Source organism: Oncorhynchus keta, chromosome 14 (assembly GCF_023373465.1).
Source record: "Oncorhynchus keta strain PuntledgeMale-10-30-2019 chromosome 14, Oket_V2, whole genome shotgun sequence".
In the NCBI taxonomy this organism is placed as follows: Eukaryota; Metazoa; Chordata; class Actinopteri; order Salmoniformes; family Salmonidae; genus Oncorhynchus; species Oncorhynchus keta.
In genome coordinates, this window is record NC_068434.1 from 19712447 (window position 1) to 19731152 (window position 18706).

Genomic DNA, 18706 nt, shown 5'->3' on the forward strand with positions numbered 1-18706 from the left:
TGCCAGAATGAATAGACTTCTACCTGAGCAGAATGTCCACTCACTTCTGATACAGTAGCTAATTATTTCCATTTAGGCCAGTGATGTGCTTTGCACAGTATGTAGGCATAGTTCAACGTGGTCTCAGGGCAATTCGTATTATTCTGTACGTAAATCTGTGGCACTCCATTTAGTATGATATATTATGTTACGTTAGGTTGCATTATGACTTGCCTAGTTAAATAAAGGTACACTTTTTTAAATATATATATATTTTTTTTAATGAATGGAGTAGCGATCAAAATCAAATGTTATTAGTCACATGCGCAGAATCCAACAGGAAATGCTTACTTTCAAGCCTTTAACCTACAATGCAGTTTTTATATATTTACTAAATAAACTAAAGTTTAAAAAAATAGGTCATTTGTAGATGTAGGTAGGGGTAAGTTGACTATGCATAGATCATACAATATCATGCTAATTATAGGATATATAGTATCAAACATCTTACCTGGACATGCAATAGCATACGAATTGGATGATATACATCTTGGTGCATGTATATTATTATACTATTTGAGACCAGGTTGCTTGTTGTGCCTTCACAACAAAGGAGAATCATGGAAAGAATTTACGTTGGCAGTTAGGGGAACTAATGACAAAGGTTAGGATAATTTATGTAAATGCTTAGGTGAAATGGGTTAAAGGGAAAATCCACTCAAACTATATTTTAGTATTTCTTTCCTTTAGTCTACTGTTGATACGTTCCACGGAAACTCTGACATTTCCGACATGGTAACTGCGTTCAACAAATCAGCAAGTCAGAAATGTTGGAGTTTCCTAGTTCCGACAAGGATGTGAACGCAGACTAGTTCCCAGCAGTGTCACCGGCCACATCATCATTTTAAATAAAAAATAACATTTTGGGGCTTCATTTTCCATTGCACTCATCAAATCTCATTCCTTCTTTCTTTTTGGAAAGCCCGGCCTCCATCAGAGCGATGCATAACACAGAGGTAACAGTAGAATATTAGAAAGCACTAGTGTGTTTCTATTTTAACACTTTGTCTGCCATAGCATTCTTTTAGTCCATCAAGCCTATTGTTTTCTGCTGCTTCTAGATTGGGCTTAACTATCTGCGTAGACCTACGTCTTCTTTTGCTAACTAACATCCCCTACTGTACTTTCTCTCTGCTCCTCTCTTTCTACTTTCTCCTTCCCCCACGCTCTCCTTTTCCCCCCCTTCCAGGCCTCCCACTCTGCCTCTTCCTCGTCCTCTTCCTCGTCCTCTCTCTCCTACCACCTTCAGCAGTCGCAGGCTGCAGTGGTGGTGGAGGAGGAGACGGGGGCTGCTCTCAGCATGTCAGTCTCTAACTCCTCCCTGACCACCCCTATGGTGAGTGACTCTCAGTTGGCTTGTCTGCCTGCCTTTCTGATTCTCTGCTCTTCTCACTCTCTACAGTAGACTTGGCTTTAAATAGTAGTTGTTTTCTTTCTAAAACGTTTTATTCAACCTGGAAAGTCACGGGCAAAGTGCGGTGCTATATTAAATGAAAGTGTTGCACTTTGGGAACTATTTAATTGGTCCCACCGTGTCAGGCAAGATCGATCAAGTGCATCAGAAGTATTTGAAAAGAAAACCAATACCAGTTGAAACCTTGTCTGCTCCGCCACAGACATGACTGCACTTCTGCTTTAGAAGTATTGACACCAATACAAAAAGTTAATTTATTAGCCATTAGCCATTGTAGACATGTTCAGCTACTGATAAGGGTGTATATTGTGCAAAAAAACACACACACTGGCAAACACACGTTCATTCTTCACTCTCTATCAGACCCCTCAATATTTATACAATAAATGGCAATCTCTGTCAGAGAGAAAGAGAGAAAGCATGCAGTTGTTTTCATCCAGAATTTGTGAAATGTGTTATTTATATTAGCGGATGTCATTCATTTAAAAGTGGGGCTTGAACACAATCCAGAACTATTATGACACAAACGCAGCAAATTAATGTTCTGTATTCTTCTTTGTCTAATCATTCTAGTTTTGGAGCAATGATGAGGACAATTGATCTGTTCTTGCTGAAGAACCATTGATCCTTGTTGCACCCTTTTGACTTTCAATTAAACCTATATGCATGGGATATTCAACAGATCTGTTACAAGTTACAACAAGCACATTTTGTGAATATGTTATTTTGAAGAGACTGAGTTGATTTAGCAATTCTAGTCACTGACTGACCAGTCAGATACAGACAATATAGCCTACAGTCATATTGTTCTCCGATGGAAAGTATGCCGATGCATCTCTCTCAATGATCTATTTCTCTTTGACCTTGTAGATCTCTCAAGTAGCTTTTGTCTTAATCTCTCTTTCTCTTTCCTTCTCATTTCTCGCCCTCGCTCTCTCAGCATAAGACAGTTCTCCGGTCCTATTCTCAGGACTTTGCACCTCTCTACCAATCTTCTATTCCATATCTTCTCTCATCTGTCTCTTCCCACTCTCCCATTGTCCACCAATCACAGAGCATGGACCTAGCGGCCCCGGGCAGTGGCAGCCCTGACCCTGTGCTGGTGGCCAACGGCTCTCTGGACAGCTCTCTTGCTATCGGTCTTCTCACTGACTCTTCTTTCTCTGACACTCGTCAAACCTCTTTGGTGAGCCCTAGCTGTGTGTTGTGATAAGTGTTAGGCACTGTGCGAAAAGAAAATGGGATTACGTTTGACAGGGGGGGTGCTTTTGAAGAAGAGCACAGATCTGGAGTAAGGTATAAACATTGTTAGCAAAGGGCTGTTTCAATGTCGGTGATGTGATGTTCTTATCCTTGAAAATAGGCCAAACCCTAGGTTAAAAAAAACAAGTCTGCAGCTCTAGTATGCTGTGGTGATTAGAACAGTTGGTTCTTAGTGGCTTTATTTGAGATGATATAGGTACTTGTTTGTTTTGTCCGGCGAGTTGTGAGAAGCTTTCGCATTCGGAACCACATTTGCTTTTTCCAAGCATCTGTCATTCTCTTTGCTGTCTTTCTTTTCCCCCCGTAGAGCGAAAGCGCTAACGAGGAAGGCGGGGAGGGAGAGTACGTTAATCTGTACACATCCAGCCAAGCCAACGGAGATGGGCTCTCCCGCCGAGTAAGTAGCCTTAGCAGAGAGGTTGCATGAGAGCGAGGAGAGAAACGCATGCTTTCACAGACAGTTGCACCATGACTGACAACCTCACTAAGTAACCCTATCTGTATGTGACCTAACCACTCAGGATTCGTTGTGTCTCTTCGATCGCTTGGCATGCCCTGCTTTGGTAACTGCCTGTACATGACCATGTTTCTCTTCCTTTCCCCAAATCCCCTACTACTGGACTGTCCCTATTAGAGGTCGACCGATTATGATTTTTCAACACTGATACCGATTATTGGAGGACCAAAAAAGCCGATACCGATTAATTGTCCGATTTTATTTATTTATTTGTAATAATGACAATTACAACAATACTGAATGAACACTTTTATTTTAACTTAGTATAATACATCAATAAAATCAATTTAGCCTCAAATAAATAATGAAACATGTTCCACATGTTCCAGGGGTGGTAAAACCTTGGATCATTGTTACTCTAACTTCCGCGACGCATATAAGGCCCTGCCCCGCCCCCCTTTCGGAAAAGCTGACCACGACTCCATTTTGTTGATCCCTGCCTACAGGCAGAAACTTAAACAAGAGGCTCCCACGCTGAGGTCTGTCCAACGCTGGTCAGACCAAGCTGACTCCACACTCCAAGACTGCTTCCATCACGTGGACTGGGACATGTTTCGTATTGCGTCAGATAAAAATATTGACGAATACGCTGATTCGGTGTGCGAGTTCATTAGAACGTGCGTTGAAGATGTCGTTCCCATAGCAACGATAAAAACTTTCCTAACCAGAAACCGTGGATTGATGGCAGCATTCGCGTGAAACTGAAAGAGCGAACCACTGCTTTTAATCAGGGCAAGATGTCTGGTAACATGACCGAATATAAACAATGCAGCTATTCCCTCCGCAAGGCTATTAAACAAGCTAAGCGTCAGTACAGAGATAAAGTAGAATCTCAATTCAACGGCTCAGACACAAGAGGCATGTGGCAGGGTCTACAGTCAATCACGGACTACAAGAAGAAACCCAGCCCAGTCACGGACCAGGATGTCTTGCTCCCAGGCAGACTAAATAACTTTTTTGCCCGCTTTGAGGACAATACAGTGCCACTGACACGGCCTGCAACGAAAACATGCGGTCTCTCCTTCACTGCAGCCGAGGTGAGTAAGACATTTAAACGTGTTAACCCTCGCAAGGCTGCAGGCCCAGACGGCATCCCCAGCCGCGCCCTCAGAGCATGCGCAGACCAGCTGGCCGGTGTGTTTACGGACATATTCAATCAATCCCTATACCAGTCTGCTGTTCCCACATGCTTCAAGAGGGCCACCATTGTTCCTGTTCCCAAGAAAGCTAAGGTAACTGAGCTAAACGACTACCGCCCCGTAGCACTCACTTCCGTCATCATGAAGTGCTTTGAGAGACTCGTCAAGGACCATATCACCTCCACCCTACCTGACACCCTAGTGCTACCGCCCAAATAGGTCCACACACGACGCAATCTCAACCACACTGCACACTGCCCTAACCCACCTGGACAAGAGGAATACCTATTGAGAATGCTGTTCATCGACTACAGCTCGGCATTCAACACCATAGTACCCTCCAAGCTCGTCATCAAGCTCGAGACCCTGGGTCTCGACCCGCCCTGTGACTGGGTAAACGGGCCGCCCCCAGGTGGTGAGGGTATGCAACAACATCCTCCCCCGCTGATCCTCAACACGGGGGCCCCACAAGGGTGCGTTCTGAGCCCTCTCCTGTACTCCCTGTTCACCCACGACTGCGTGGCCACGCACGCTCCAACTAATTCATCAAGTTTGCGGGACGACACAACAGTGGTAGGCTTGATTACCAACAACGACGAGACGGCCTACAGGGAGGAGGTGAGGGCCCTCGGAGTGTGGTGTCAGGAAAATAACCTCACACTCAACGTCAACAAAACTAAGGAGATGATTGTGGACTTCAGGAAACAGCAGAGGGAACACCCCCCTATCCACACCGATGGTACAGTAGTGGAGAGGGTAGCAAGTTTTAAGTTCCTCGGCATACACATCACAGACAAACTGAATTGGTCCACTCACACTGACAACGTCGTGAAGAAGGCGCAGCAGCGCCTCTTCAACCTCAGGAGGCTGAAGAAATTCGGCTTGTCACCAAAAGCACTCACAAACTTCTACAGATGCACAATCGAGAGCATCCTGGCGGGCTGTATCACCGCCTGGTACGGCAACTGCTCCGCCCTCAACCGTAAGGCTCTCCAGAGGGTAGTGAGGTCTGCACAACGCATCACCGGGGCAAACTACCTGCCCTCCAGGACACCTACACCACCCGATGTTACAGGAAGGCCATACAGATCATCAAGGACATCAACCACCCGAGCCACTGCCTGTTCACCCCGCTATCATCCAGAAGGCGAGGTCAGTACAGGTGCATCAAAGCTGGGACCGAGAGACTGAAAAACAGCTTCTATCTCAAGGCCATCAGACTGTTAAACATCCACCACTAACATTGAGTGGCTGCTGCCAACACACTGTCATTGACACTGACCCAACTCCAGCCACTTTAATAATGGGAATTGATGGGAAATGATGTAAATATATCACTAGCCACTTTAAACAATGCTACCTTATATAATGTTACTTACCCTACATTATTCATCTCATATGCATACGTATATACTGTACTCTATATCATCGACTGCATCCTTATGTAATACATGTATCACTAGCCACTTTAACTATGCCACTTTGTTTACTTTGTCTACATACTCATCTCATATGTATATACTGTACTCGATACCATCTACTGTATGCTTCCCTGTACCATCACTCATTCATATATCCTTATGTACGTATTGTTTATCCCCTTACACTGTGTATAAGACAGTAGTTTTGGAATTGTTAGTTAGATTACTTGTTGGTTATCACTGCATTGTCGGAACTAGAAGCACAAGCATTTCGCTACACTCGCATTAACATCTGCTAACCATGTGTATGTGACAAATAAGATTTGATTTGATTTTGATTTGGTTTAAATAATGCAAAAACAAAGTGTTGCAGAAGAAAGTAAAAGTGCAATATGTGCCATGTAAGAAAGCTAATATTTAAGTTCCTTGCTCAGAACATGAGAACATATGAAAGCTGGTGGTTCCTTTTAACATGGGTCTTCAATATTCCCAGGTAAGAAGTTTTAGGTTGTAGTTATTGTAGGAATTATAGGACTATTTCTCTCTATACCATTTGTATTTCATATACCTTTGACTATTGGATGTTCTTATAGGCACTATAGTATTGCCAGTGTAACAGTATAGCTTCCGTCCCACTCCTCGCCCCTACCTGGGCTCGAACCAGGGTTACATCGACAACAGCCACCCTCGATGCATCGTTACCCATCGCTCCACAAAAGCCTTGGCCCTTACATTGCAAGGGGAACAACTACTTCAAGGTCTCAGAGCTAGTGACGTCACCGATTGAAACGCTATTAGCGCGCACCCTGCTAACTAGCTAGCCATTTCACATCGGTTACACCAGCCTAATCTCGGGAGTTGATAGACTTGAAGTCATAAACAGCTCAATGCTTGAAGCACAGCGAAGAGCTGCTGGCAAATGCAGTAGTGCTGTTTGAATGAATGCTTATGAGCCTGCTGCTGCCTACCACCACTCAGTCAGACTGCTCTATCAAATATCAAATCATAGACTTAATAACAACATAATAACACACAGAAATACGAGCCTTAGGTCATTAATATGGTCAAAATGTTTATTCTTCCAGTGAAATACGGAACCGTTCTGTATTTTATCTAACGGGTGGCATCCATAAGTCTATAATATTGCTGTTACGTTGCACAAAATTCAATGTTATGTCATGATTATGTACAATTCTGACAAATTAATTAGTCTTTGTTAGGAATAAATGGTCTTCACACAGTTCGCAACGAGCCAGGCGGCCCAAACAGCTGCATATACCCTGACTCTGCTTGCACTGAACACAAGAGAAGTGACACAATTTCCCTAGTTAAAAGAAAATCATGTTAGCAGGCAATATTAACTAAATATGCAGGTTTAAAAATATATACTTGTGTATTGATTTTAAAGAAAGGCATTGATGTTTATGGTTAGGTACACATTGGTGCAACAACAGTGCTTTTTTCACGAATGCGCTTGTTAAATCATCACCCGTTTGGCGAAGTAGGCTGTGATTCGATGAGAAATTAACAGGCACCGCATTGATTATATGCAGGACAAGCTAGATAAACTAGTAATATCATCAACCATGTGCAGTTAACTAGTGATTATGTGAAGATTGATTGTTTTTTATACGATCAATTTAATGCTAGCTAGCAACTTACCTTGGCTTCTTGCTGCACTCACGTAACAGGTAGTCAGCCTGCAACGCAGTCTCCTCATGGAGTGCAATGTAATCGCCCACAATCGGTGTCCAAAAATGCCAATTACCTATTCTTATGAAAACTTGAAATCGGCCATTCCGATTAATCGGTCGACCTCTCGTCCCCATTCCCTACTATATGGGCCTATGTGTAGTTCTAGCTCAAAGTACATCAGTCACTCCCCTGTCATTGTCTCAAGGGGGGTTTGTCTCCAAGTGACAGTGAGACATTTTCTATCATGTTCATAAACTTGGCCTTTAAGGTGGTTGTCCACCTGGGTCAGGTCTGGATCGTAGTAACTAATTACAACTGGATTCATGAATGGCTCTGAGTTAAGTCTGTGTATTTAACATCTTCCATAAGGCCTTTCACCAGGAAGGACAGCCCAATAAAACGACTAAACGCTCAGCTTATTTATTCAGTCTTTCTCGCTCAAAGTTCTCCCCATTCCCCATGTTTTTAGTAAAAAGACAATCTGGACTGTCTTCTGGGATGGAGATGGGTAGATACAGTGTCTTCAGAAAGTATTTACACCTCTTGACTTTTTCCACATTTTGTTGTGTGACAGCCTGAATTTAAGGTGGATTAAATTGAGATTTTGTGTCACTGGCCTACACACAATAGCCCATAAAGTGGAATTACATTTGTAGACATTTTTACGAATTCCAAAATGTCTTAAGTCAATAAATATTCAACCCCTTTTCTTATGGCAAGCATAAATACGTTCAGGAGTAAAAATGTGCTTAAAAAGTCACAAATTGCATTAACTCGCTCTGTGTGCAATAATAGTGTTTAACATTTGAATGACTACCTCATCTCTGTACCCTGCACATACAATTATCTCTAAGGTCCCTCATGGCCAAATCTACACTGAGTTACTAACCACAATGACATTGAATGTTCCTAAGTAGCCTAGTTCTAGTTTTGACTTAAATATTCTTGAAAATCCATGGCAAGACTTGAAAATGGCTCTCTAGCAATGATCAACAACCAACTTGACAGAGCTTGAAGAATTTAAAAAAGGAAAAATTCCAAGTATTGTACAATCCCGGTATGCAAAGCTCTTAGTCTTACCCAGAAAGAATGATTCTAACATGTAACTCAGGGGGTTTGGATATTTATCTAATCAAGATATTAGTGTTTTATTTTTCTTACACATTAGTTATTTTGTGAAAAGAATAGACAAATCAATTTTAATCCCACTTTGTAACACAACCAAATGTGGAAAGAGTCAAGGGGTGTGAATACATTCTGAAGGCACTGTATATTAAGTGTATTGTGTATTTAGTGTTGCATTTGCACTAGAGAAGTGAGGCTAGAGTTATGCATGTATCCATACCACAGGAGATTGGTGGCACCTTAATTGCGGAGGACAGGCCCATGGTAATGACTGGAGTGGAAGGTGGAATGGTATCAAATACATTAAAGACATGGTTTCCATGTGTTTGATGTCATTCCATTTTCTCCGTTCGAGTTATTATTATGAGCCGTCCTCCCCTCAGCAGCCTCCACTGATCCATAGAGTGTGTAATATTTATAGTGTGTGTGTGAACAACCATTGTCTGTTTTCCTCAAAGCTGACGGAACAACTCACTGAATACTAAGTTGAAACCTCCATGTGCTTAGACAACGTACCCACACATCTACCTTAACTAAGAAAGCATTTTCACCTTTATCTTGACCTCAGGGTCATGTTCATTTGGTACCGAACAGAAGAAAATAACCTGAAACAAGCATAGAAATAAATGTCCAATGAGAAATACACATTTTCGTTTTCCACTGCAAATCATTGTGAAACCTTTTCTGTGCCATGCCCTAATGAACATGACCTCAGGCTGCTGGATTTGGTGCGAGACCGGTCCTAACCACTCTGTGTTGTTATCAGGACTCGTCTGCCATAGATGACTTATTGGAGGACACTGCCTCAGAGAACCCACTGTGCAATAACAAGGACATGTCTGATGACCGGTAAGAACCCGTACCATGACAGTCTGGCCTTTCTGTTTCCTTTTATTTTGAGGTTAAATAAATAATACAATATTCTCCATTGTTCCTACTCTCCAGTGACAGAAGGAAGGATTCCCTTTTTTGTTATATTCTTTTTCTCTTTCTCACTCAGCCGAAGACAAAAGTCGTCTGAAGATGGGCAGAGTAGCGAGGAGACGGATGAGCTTTCCCTCATCGATCACATGGAGATCATGTCCCGGTTAACACTAAAGCAGGAGGTAAACGTGTCCTCGTTTTCTACTGTTGATGGTCAGTCCATTTTACCTCGCGTCTCTTTCAGATCAAGCTGTTTAATCATAGAGCAGGAGATGCCTCAATTTTATGTGATACTTTATAGGATCCTACATGGCTCTACGGTGCGACTATTTTACTCGCATATGCGCCTAGAAATAGACGTGTGCAAACTTTTTACATTTATTTTAATTTTTCCCCCTTTTCTCCCCAATTTCGTGGTATCCAATTGGTAGTTACAGTCTTGTCTCATCACTGCAACTCCCGTACAGGACTCAAGAGAGGCGAAGGTCGAGAGTCGTGCGTCCTCAGATACACAACCCAGCCAAGCCGCACCGCTTCGTGACACAATGCACGCTTAACCCGGAAGCCAGCCACACCAATGTGTCGGAGGAAACACCGTACACCTGGCGACCGTGTCAGCATGCATTGCGCCCGGCCCGCCACAGGAGTTGCTAGAGCACGATGGGACAAGGACATCCCTGCCGGCGAAACCCTCCCCTAAACCCGGCCAACGATGGGCCAATTGTGCGCCGCCCCATGGGTCTCCCGGTCACGGCCGACTGTAACAGAGCCTGGACCCGAACCAGGATCTCTCTAAGGCAGTGCCTTAGACCACTGCTCCACTCAGGAGACCCCTGTGTCCAAATTTAGCTGAAAGTCTACTAAAGTGTGACTATGTTCTCGTGTTTCTTGGCTATTTACATTGTTTTGTTCACACACTAGGTTTTATTTCAATGTTAGTTTGAGCTTGCTCAACTGCTATCGAAGAGACATGTCGGAGAATCTCATCTCTCACAGACAGACATGTGAGTCCCACCGTTACAATGGTAATGTCCCGCCCCTTAAAGGGGCAGCTGAAATGTTTTGTCTCACCTAAGTGACTCAAATATTTGAGGGTACATTGTAATTGATTCAGCATGGAACACTCCAAAAACCAAACGTTTTTCAATTTCTTAGTATAAAAACACTCTTCCTCATACTTTTATTGTGCACCTACATTTTATTTTTGTCCTCGTAACTTTTTCAACTTAGGAGCACATGTGCTCCTTGTAAAAAAATGTCAGCATAGATCCCTGTCCTACAAGAAGGATACTACTAATACAGAATAAGCCACCAATCAGCTGTTTACAGAGAGCTTGTCCTCTGCTGGCCCCTGCCTCTGTAACTCAAATGCAACGTCCCTGTCTGTTACTGTTACGAGGTCCAGCCTGCTGGTTTTCTGATCTACCTGATAATTAATTGCACCCACCTGGTATCCCAGGTCTAAATCAGTCCCTGATTAGAGGGGAACAATGAAAAAAACACAGTGGAAGTGGCTTTGAAGTCTAGAGTTGATTTTGAGGGGGCTATATGATCACATTCTCACAGTAGATGATAAATATGTAGGTGAAGATCTGGAGTTAGCAAGGCAAGGTCAGTGCAGCTTTAGTAGCGCCTATCTCCTTATAGAAAACCCCCTCATGCCTAGCATGGCTTTTCAAAACATATTTTTCAATATTGTCAGAATGGTTTCATCAGGACAGTCACTTGTAGGGCTACACTAGGACTCCTCATGAGGTCAACATTTAGGCTAATCCTCTCTCTCTGCTCTTACAACTTTATCTGTCCACATGTGATACCAGAACGATGATGGTCCAGATGTCCGAGCCGGATCGGGGGATATTTTATTAGTCCACGCCACAGAAACGGACCGCAAAGGTATTTATGACCTCCGTAGTACACCCCCCTCCCCCTATTACATGCAGTCGGTGTCCACTCAGATGGAAGGTACAAGTTATATCCTTTAAGAATCAATGGGTGTATATATACACACTACCGTTCAAAAGTTTGGGGTCACTTAGAAATGTCCTTGTTTTCGAAAGAAAACATTTTTTGTCCATTAAAAAAAACATCAAATTGATCAGAAATACAGTGTAGACATTGTTAATGTTGTAAATTACTATTGTAGCTGTAAGGCCAGCATCCCGGAGTCACCTCTTCACTGTTGACATTGAGACTGGTGTTTTGCAGGTACTATTTAATGAAGTTGCAATTTGAGGACTTGTGAGGCGTCTGTTTCTCAAACTAGACACTCTAACATACTTGTCCTCTTGCTCAGTTGTGCACCGGGGCCTCCCACTCCTCTTTCTATTCTGGTTAGAGACAAATCAAATCAAATTTATTTATATAGCCCTTCGTACATCAGCTGATATCTCAAAGTGCTGTACAGAAACCCAGCCTAAAACCCCAAACAGCAAGCAATGCAGGTGTAGAAGCATGGTGGCTAGGAAAAACTCCATAGAAAGGCCAAAACCTAGGAAGAAACCTAGAGAGGAACCAGGCTATGTGGGGAGGCCAGTCCTCTACTGGCTGTGCCGGGTGGAGATTATAACAGAACATGGCCAAGATGTTCAAATGTTCATAAATTACCAGCATGGTCCAATAATAATAAGGCAGAACAGTTGAAACTGGAGCAGCAGCACGGCCAGGTGGACTGGGGACAGCAAGGAGTCATCATGTCAGGTAGTCCTGAGGCATGGTCCTAGGGCTCAGGTCCTCCCAGAGAGAGAAAGAAAGAGAGAAAGAGAGAATTAGAGAGAGCACACTTAAATTCACACAGGACACCGAATAGGACAGGAGAAGTACTCCAGACATAACAGACTGACCCTAGCCCCCCGACACATAGGCTACTGCAGCATAAATACTGGAGGCTGAGACAGGAGGGGTCAGGAGACACTGTGGCCCCACCCGAGGACACCCCCGGACAGGGCCAAACAGGAAGGATATAACCCCACCCACTTTGCCAAAGCACAGCCCCCACACCACTAGAGGGATATCTTCAACCACCAACTTACCATCCTGAGACAAGGCCGAGTATAGCCCACAAAGATCTCCGCCACGGGACAACCCAAAGGGGGGGTGCGCGCGCGCCAACCCAGACAGGAGGATCACATCAGTGACTCAACCCACTCAAGTGACGCACCCCTCCCAGGGACGGCATGAAAGAGCCCCGGTAAGCCAGTAACTCAGCCCCTGTAATAGGGTTAGAGGCAGAGAATCCCAGTGGAAAGAGGGGAACCGGCCAGGCAGAGACAGCAAGGGCGGTTCGTTGCTCCAGAGCCTTTCCGTTCACCTTCCCACTCCTGGGCCAGACGACACTCAATCATATGACCCACTGAAGAGATGAGTCTTCAGTAAAGACTTAAAGGTTGAGGCAGAGTTTGCGTCTCTTACATGGGTAGGCAGACCATTCCATAAAAATGGAGCTCTATAGGAGAAAGCCCTGCCTCCAGCTGTTTGCTTAGAAATTCTAGGGACAATTAGGAGGCCTGCGTCTTGTGACCGTAGCGTACGTGTAGGTATGTACGGCAGGACCAAATCAGAGAGATAGGTAGGAGCAAGCCCATGTAATGCTTTGTAGGTTAGCAGTAATACCTTGAAATGAGCCCTTGCCTTGACAGGAAGCCAGTGTAGGGAGGCTAGCACTGGAGTAATATGATCAATTTTTTTGGTTCTAGTCAGGATTCTAGCAGCCGTATTTAGCACTAACTGAAGTATATTTAGTGCTTTATCCGGGTAGCCGGAAAGTAGAGCATTGCAGTAGTCTAACCTAGAAGTGACAAAAGCATGAATACATTTTTCTGCATCAATTTTGGACAGAAAGTTTCTGATTTTTGCAATGTTACGTATATGGAAAAAAGCTGTCCTTGAAATGGTCTTGATATGTACTTCAAAAGAGAGATCAGGTTCCAGAGTAACGTCGAGGTCCTTCAGTTTTATTTGAGACGACTGTACAACCATTAAGATTAATTGTCAGATTCAACAGAAGATCTCTTTGTTTCTTGGGACCTAGAACAAGCATCTCTGTTTCGTCCGAGTTTAAAAGTAGAACGTTTGCAGCCATCCACTCACTTCCTTATGTCTGAAACACATGCTTCTAGCGAGGGCAATTTTGGGGCTTCACCATGTTTCATTGAAATGTACAGCTGTGTGTCATCCGCATAGCAGTGAAAGTTAACATTATGTTTTCGAATGACATCCCCAAGAGGTAAAATATATAGTGAAAACAATAGTGGTCCTAAAACGGAACCTTGAGGAACACCGAAACTTACAGTTGATTTGTCAGAGGACAAACCATTCACAGAGACAAACTGATATCTTTCCGACAGATAAGATCTAAACCAGGCCAGAACTTGTCCGTGTAGACCAATTTGGGTTTCCAATCTCTCCAAAAGAATGTGGTGATCAATGGTATCAAAAGCAGCACTAAGGTCTAGGAGCACGAGGACAGATGCAGAGCCTCGGTCTGATGCCATTAAAAGGTAATTTACCACCTTCACAAGTGCAGTCTCAGTGCTATGATGGGGTCTAAAACCAGACTGAAGCATTTCATTACATATACATTGACAGACAGTTTGAGCTGTTCTGTGAAGGGAGTAGCACACAGCATTGTACTAGATCTTCAGTTTCTTGGCAATTTCTCGCATGGAATAGCCTTCATATCTCAGAACAAGAATAGTCTGACGAGTTGCAGAAGAAAGTTATTTGTTTCTTTTTGAGCCTGTAATCGAACCCACAAATGCTGATGCTCCAGATACTCAATTAGTTTAAAGAAGGCCAGTTATATTGCTTCTTTAATCAGAACAACAGTTTTCAGCTGTGCTAACATAATTGCAAAAGGGTTTTCTAATGATCAATTAGCCTTTTAAATGACAAACTTGGATTAGCTAACACAACGTGCCATTGGAACACAGGAGTAATGGTTGCTGATAATGGGCCTCTGTTCGCCTATGTAGATATTCCATAAAAAATCTTCTGTTTCCAGCTACAATAGTAATTTACAACATTAACAATGTCTACACTGTATTTCTGATCAATTTTATGTTATTTTAATGGACGAAAAAATGTGCTTTTCTTTCCAAAGCAAGGACATTTTTAAGTGAGCCCAAACTTTTGAATGGTCGTGTAAATAATTCATGTATAGTCCAAAAATGGATGTAGCAACTAAGGATTCTAGCTTTTACTAGTACTGCTTTTCGATAATACACCCAGACTTTCCTTCCTCCCAAATAGAGCTCTGGGGAAGCGAGAGGATATTCAGTAATCTCCTTTGTGGTCTTCTTTTCCAGATCTTGTCTTGTACTGTGAGGCTTTCCTGACGACATACAGAACGTTCATAACCCCAGAGGACCTTATCAAAAAGCTGCACTACAGATATCCTTTCCATGCTTCACTTCTCACATGTGGACCCAAAGAGTTTCCTCCAACAAAGCCTGCTTGGTTGAGACAATGGGGAATGGGTAGCAAAATCCCTACCACATCACTCCCCTAGTCGTATACACTCTGAATACTGTAAGATGTGTAATATACTTTGACTATTTGTTTGTTTTCCTTAACACCTCCACACATACACCAGGTTTTGTCACTGCCCAGATACATTCAAGAAGAAAGTCAGCAAAAACACCTTCTTTGTTCTTGTCCGTGTGGTGGACGAGCTGTGGTGAGGTCTCTAGCCTGCCATTTGACCAGAAGTCTAGCTATCAAAAACCTGCAATCTGCAAAGAAAAGTTTGTCCTTCAATAACTGCAACAACTTTTCCTTTGGTCTGTTCCTGGTAAAGGGGGGAGGGGTTAACCAGTCATGATTACAGAAACGCAAACTCGTCACTTTTTGGCTATTTTCACTGTAGACCCGAAGAAGAAAAAAATTTGGGCGGGGTGTCTTTTTCTCATATCAAAATAAATGACCGAGCACAGAATGCATTCCTACATGTCCTACAAAGAGAATATCAATCAGAGTTCAGAGCATGATGTCAGATATGTCATATCAAAATGAGTGCTTCATCCAATATCAATGTGTGACAGCTGTGATCAGCCAGCCGCATCCCCTACCAGCCAATAGCCTGCTCGGTTGTCTGCTCTTTTTGCGCATATCCATCAGTTTTGAAATGTAATTTAGCCGTGATGGCAAGCTGGTGTGTGCAGAGAGTGATAGGACTTCTGTTTCATTTGTTTAATTATTGGAGCAGCTCGCAGCGCAAGTAAACACCTCCTCTGGTCTTTTTCCACCTCCACCACCCTCTCTCATACCCTTCTCTCATCTCTCCATCCCCTCTGCTGTGTGTGTGTGTGTGTGTGTGTCAGTCTGGTGGAGATGACGGAGGACATCCTGATGCAGCTGATGGACTTGGTGTTCAGGCTGGTGTGTAACGGTGAGCTGAGCCTGGCCCGCGTCCTCCGCACAAACATCCTGGACAAGGTGGAGCAGAGGAGGCTGCTGCGCTACACCTACTCGCTCAAACCACTGGCCGCAAGAGGTGTCGCCGCCAGGTAGGTCCGCCCGCAATTAGTGGACGAGGATACTGTGACAGCTAAAACGTCACGTCCCTTGTCTCTGTATAATGGATCAATAAAGAGTGTATTGCAATGTATTTTGTAGTGTTTCAGAGAATGTTACTGCTTGCAGAGGCATTTAGAAATGTTCTGCTCCGTGACAGTGAAGGATTTCCTTGTTGTGTTCTGAACATCAATGTATCACAGTGTCTAGTTCTATCTTGAGCCATATTCACTTTCTTCTAATTTCCTCCCCCCATTTCCTGTGTGAAACTTTAGACCTGGGACCCTGCACGACTTCCGAAGTCATGAGATCGCCGACCAGCTAACTCTCCTGGATGCAGAGCTCTTCTACAAAATTGAGGTAGCTCATCCAAGCATGTCTTTCTCCTCCTCCTGTGTATGCTGCCCCTCTGCCTAAAAAGTAGTTATTTGTGTCTCTCTCTGGACAGATCCCTGAGGTGTTGCTTTGGGCTAAGGAGCAGAACGAGGAGAAGAGTGCCAACCTCACACAGTTCACAGAGCACTTTAACAACATGTCCTACTGGTAAGCCTGCACCTCACATCTTCTCTTAGTCACCTCACATCTTCTCTTAGTCACCATGCTGCTTCTCTTAGTCACCTCACATCTTCTCTTAGTCACCACGCTGCTTCTCTTAGTCACCTCACATCTTCTCTTAGTCACCACGCTGCTTCTCTTAGTCACCACGCTGCTTCTCTTAGTCACCTCACATCTTATCTTAGTCACCACGCTGCTTCTCTTAGTCACCTCACATCTTCTCTTAGTCACCACGCTGCTTCTCTTAGTCACCTCACATCTTCTCTTAGTCACCACGCTGCTTCTCTTAGTCACCTCACATCTTCTCTTAGTCACCACGCTGCTTCTCTTAGTCACCTCACATCTTCTCTTAGTCACCACGCTGCTTCTCTTAGTCACCTCACATCTTCTCTTAGTCACCACGCTGCTTCTCTTAGTCACCTCACATCTTATCTTAGTCACCACGCTGCTTCTCTTAGTCACCTCACATCTTATCTTAGTCACCACGCTGCTTCTCTTAGTTACCTCACATCTTCTCTTAGTCACCACGCTGCTTCTCTTGTTCACTGCAGAACTTCAGTTCACTGCCCTCTCCGAGAGGAAAGCAGCCAGGTCTGGAGAACATGTGATGAAACTGATGCATCTCTCCCCCTTCGTGTCTCCCTCAGGGTACGGTCCATAATCATTCTGCAAGAGAAAGCCCAGGACCGAGAAAAGCTCCTCCTCAAATTTATCAAAATAATGAAGGTATGCCTTTTGAAATGTGGATACTTGAGCAAACAGTTGTTTTGGGCGTGTTTGTTGAAAAAGCAACAAATTCTCCAGTGCATTTTAAGATGGTCTCCCTCCACTCTCTTGCAGCACTTACGGAAGCTAAATAATTTCAACTCATATTTGGCTATATTATCTGCCTTGGATTCAGCTCCCATCCGAAGACTGGAGTGGCAGAAAACAACCTCAGAGGTGAGATAGACTGTGGTCTAATCAATGTCCAAAGATTGCTCTGAAACATCAATTTATTGTAAAAAAAAAAAAAGTGTCATCCTCACAGCAGTTCTTTTTACCTTTATTTAACTAGGCAAGTCAGTTTAGAACAGGTTAAATGCCTGTTCAGGGGCAGAATGACAGATTTGTAACTTGTCAGCTCAGGGATTTGAACTTGTAACCTTCCGGTTACTAGTCCAACGCTCTAACCACTAGGTTACCCTGCCGCCCAGTTACTGTAAGGTAGCTCTAATATGAACTCTCTCTACACATGTTGGTGTTGTTTGATGTTAACATGGACGACTGTCACTGTTCTCTTTACAGGGCCTAGAGGAATACTGCACGTTAATAGACAGTTCCTCGTCGTTCCGGGTCTACCGAGCGGCACTGGCAGACGTGGAGCCCCCATGTATACCATATCTGTAAGTCAACCTGCTGGTTTAAAGTGTATGCACTTTGCTGTTCTGTAAGTCAACCTGCTGGTTTAAAGTGTATGCACTTTGCTGTTCTGTAAGTCAACCTGCTGGTTTAAAGTGTATGCACTTTGCTGTTCTGTAAGTCAACCTGCTGGTTTAAAGTGTATGCACTTTGCTGTTCTGTAAGTCAACCTGCTGGTTTAAAGTGTATGCACTTTGCTGTTCTGTAAATCAACCTGATGGGTTAAAGTGTATGCACTTTGCTGTTCTGTAAGTCAACCTGCTGGTTTAAAGTGTATGCACTTTGCTGTTCTGTAAGTCAACCTGTTGGTTTAACGTGTATGCACTTTGCTGTTCTGTAAGTCAACTTGCTGGGTTAAAGTGTATGCACTTTGCTGTTCTGTAAGTCAACATGCTGGGTTAAAGTGTATACACTTCGCTGTCACAAGTGATGCAAATGGATTTGCACGTCTACCATTTGTATTGCTTACTTTGCATTTCTCGTCTTTACTGTTTCTTGTTTTTTTTCCTCATTCGACACACAGGGGTCTTATCCTCCAGGACTTGACCTTTGTCCATCTGGGCAACCCTGATCAAATCAACGGGAAGGTCAACTTCTCCAAGCGCTGGCAGCAGTTCAACATCCTGGACAGCATGAGGCGCTTCCAGCAGGTGTATGTATACAGTGGTCAATCTGGCTGTCGCTCTCATACAGCTTTATG

General features: G+C 43.6%; 1 protein-coding gene across 3 annotated transcripts in view; it reads left to right on the forward strand.

Annotated features, from left to right (window-relative positions):
• Window positions 1-18706, forward strand: part of LOC118392915 (rap guanine nucleotide exchange factor 1-like) — a 72573-nt gene that overhangs the window by 48720 nt on the left and 5147 nt on the right. Inside the window, exons 11-24 of one of the 3 annotated variants that reach the window (XM_052461235.1) lie at window positions 2508-2639; window positions 3024-3113; window positions 9380-9462; window positions 9614-9719; window positions 11358-11433; window positions 14844-14928; window positions 15122-15214; window positions 15858-16043; window positions 16326-16410; window positions 16499-16593; window positions 17253-17331; window positions 17446-17547; window positions 17893-17990; window positions 18530-18658. In XM_052461235.1, the coding sequence (XP_052317195.1) occupies window positions 2508-2639; window positions 3024-3113; window positions 9380-9462; window positions 9614-9719; window positions 11358-11433; window positions 14844-14928; window positions 15122-15214; window positions 15858-16043; window positions 16326-16410; window positions 16499-16593; window positions 17253-17331; window positions 17446-17547; window positions 17893-17990; window positions 18530-18658 (1439 nt within the window). The remainder of the gene's footprint in view (window positions 1-2507; window positions 2640-3023; window positions 3114-9379; window positions 9463-9613; window positions 9720-11357; window positions 11434-14843; window positions 14929-15121; window positions 15215-15857; window positions 16044-16325; window positions 16411-16498; window positions 16594-17252; window positions 17332-17445; window positions 17548-17892; window positions 17991-18529; window positions 18659-18706) is intronic. The other 2 variants (XM_052461236.1, XM_052461237.1) reach the window with 2 other exon arrangements.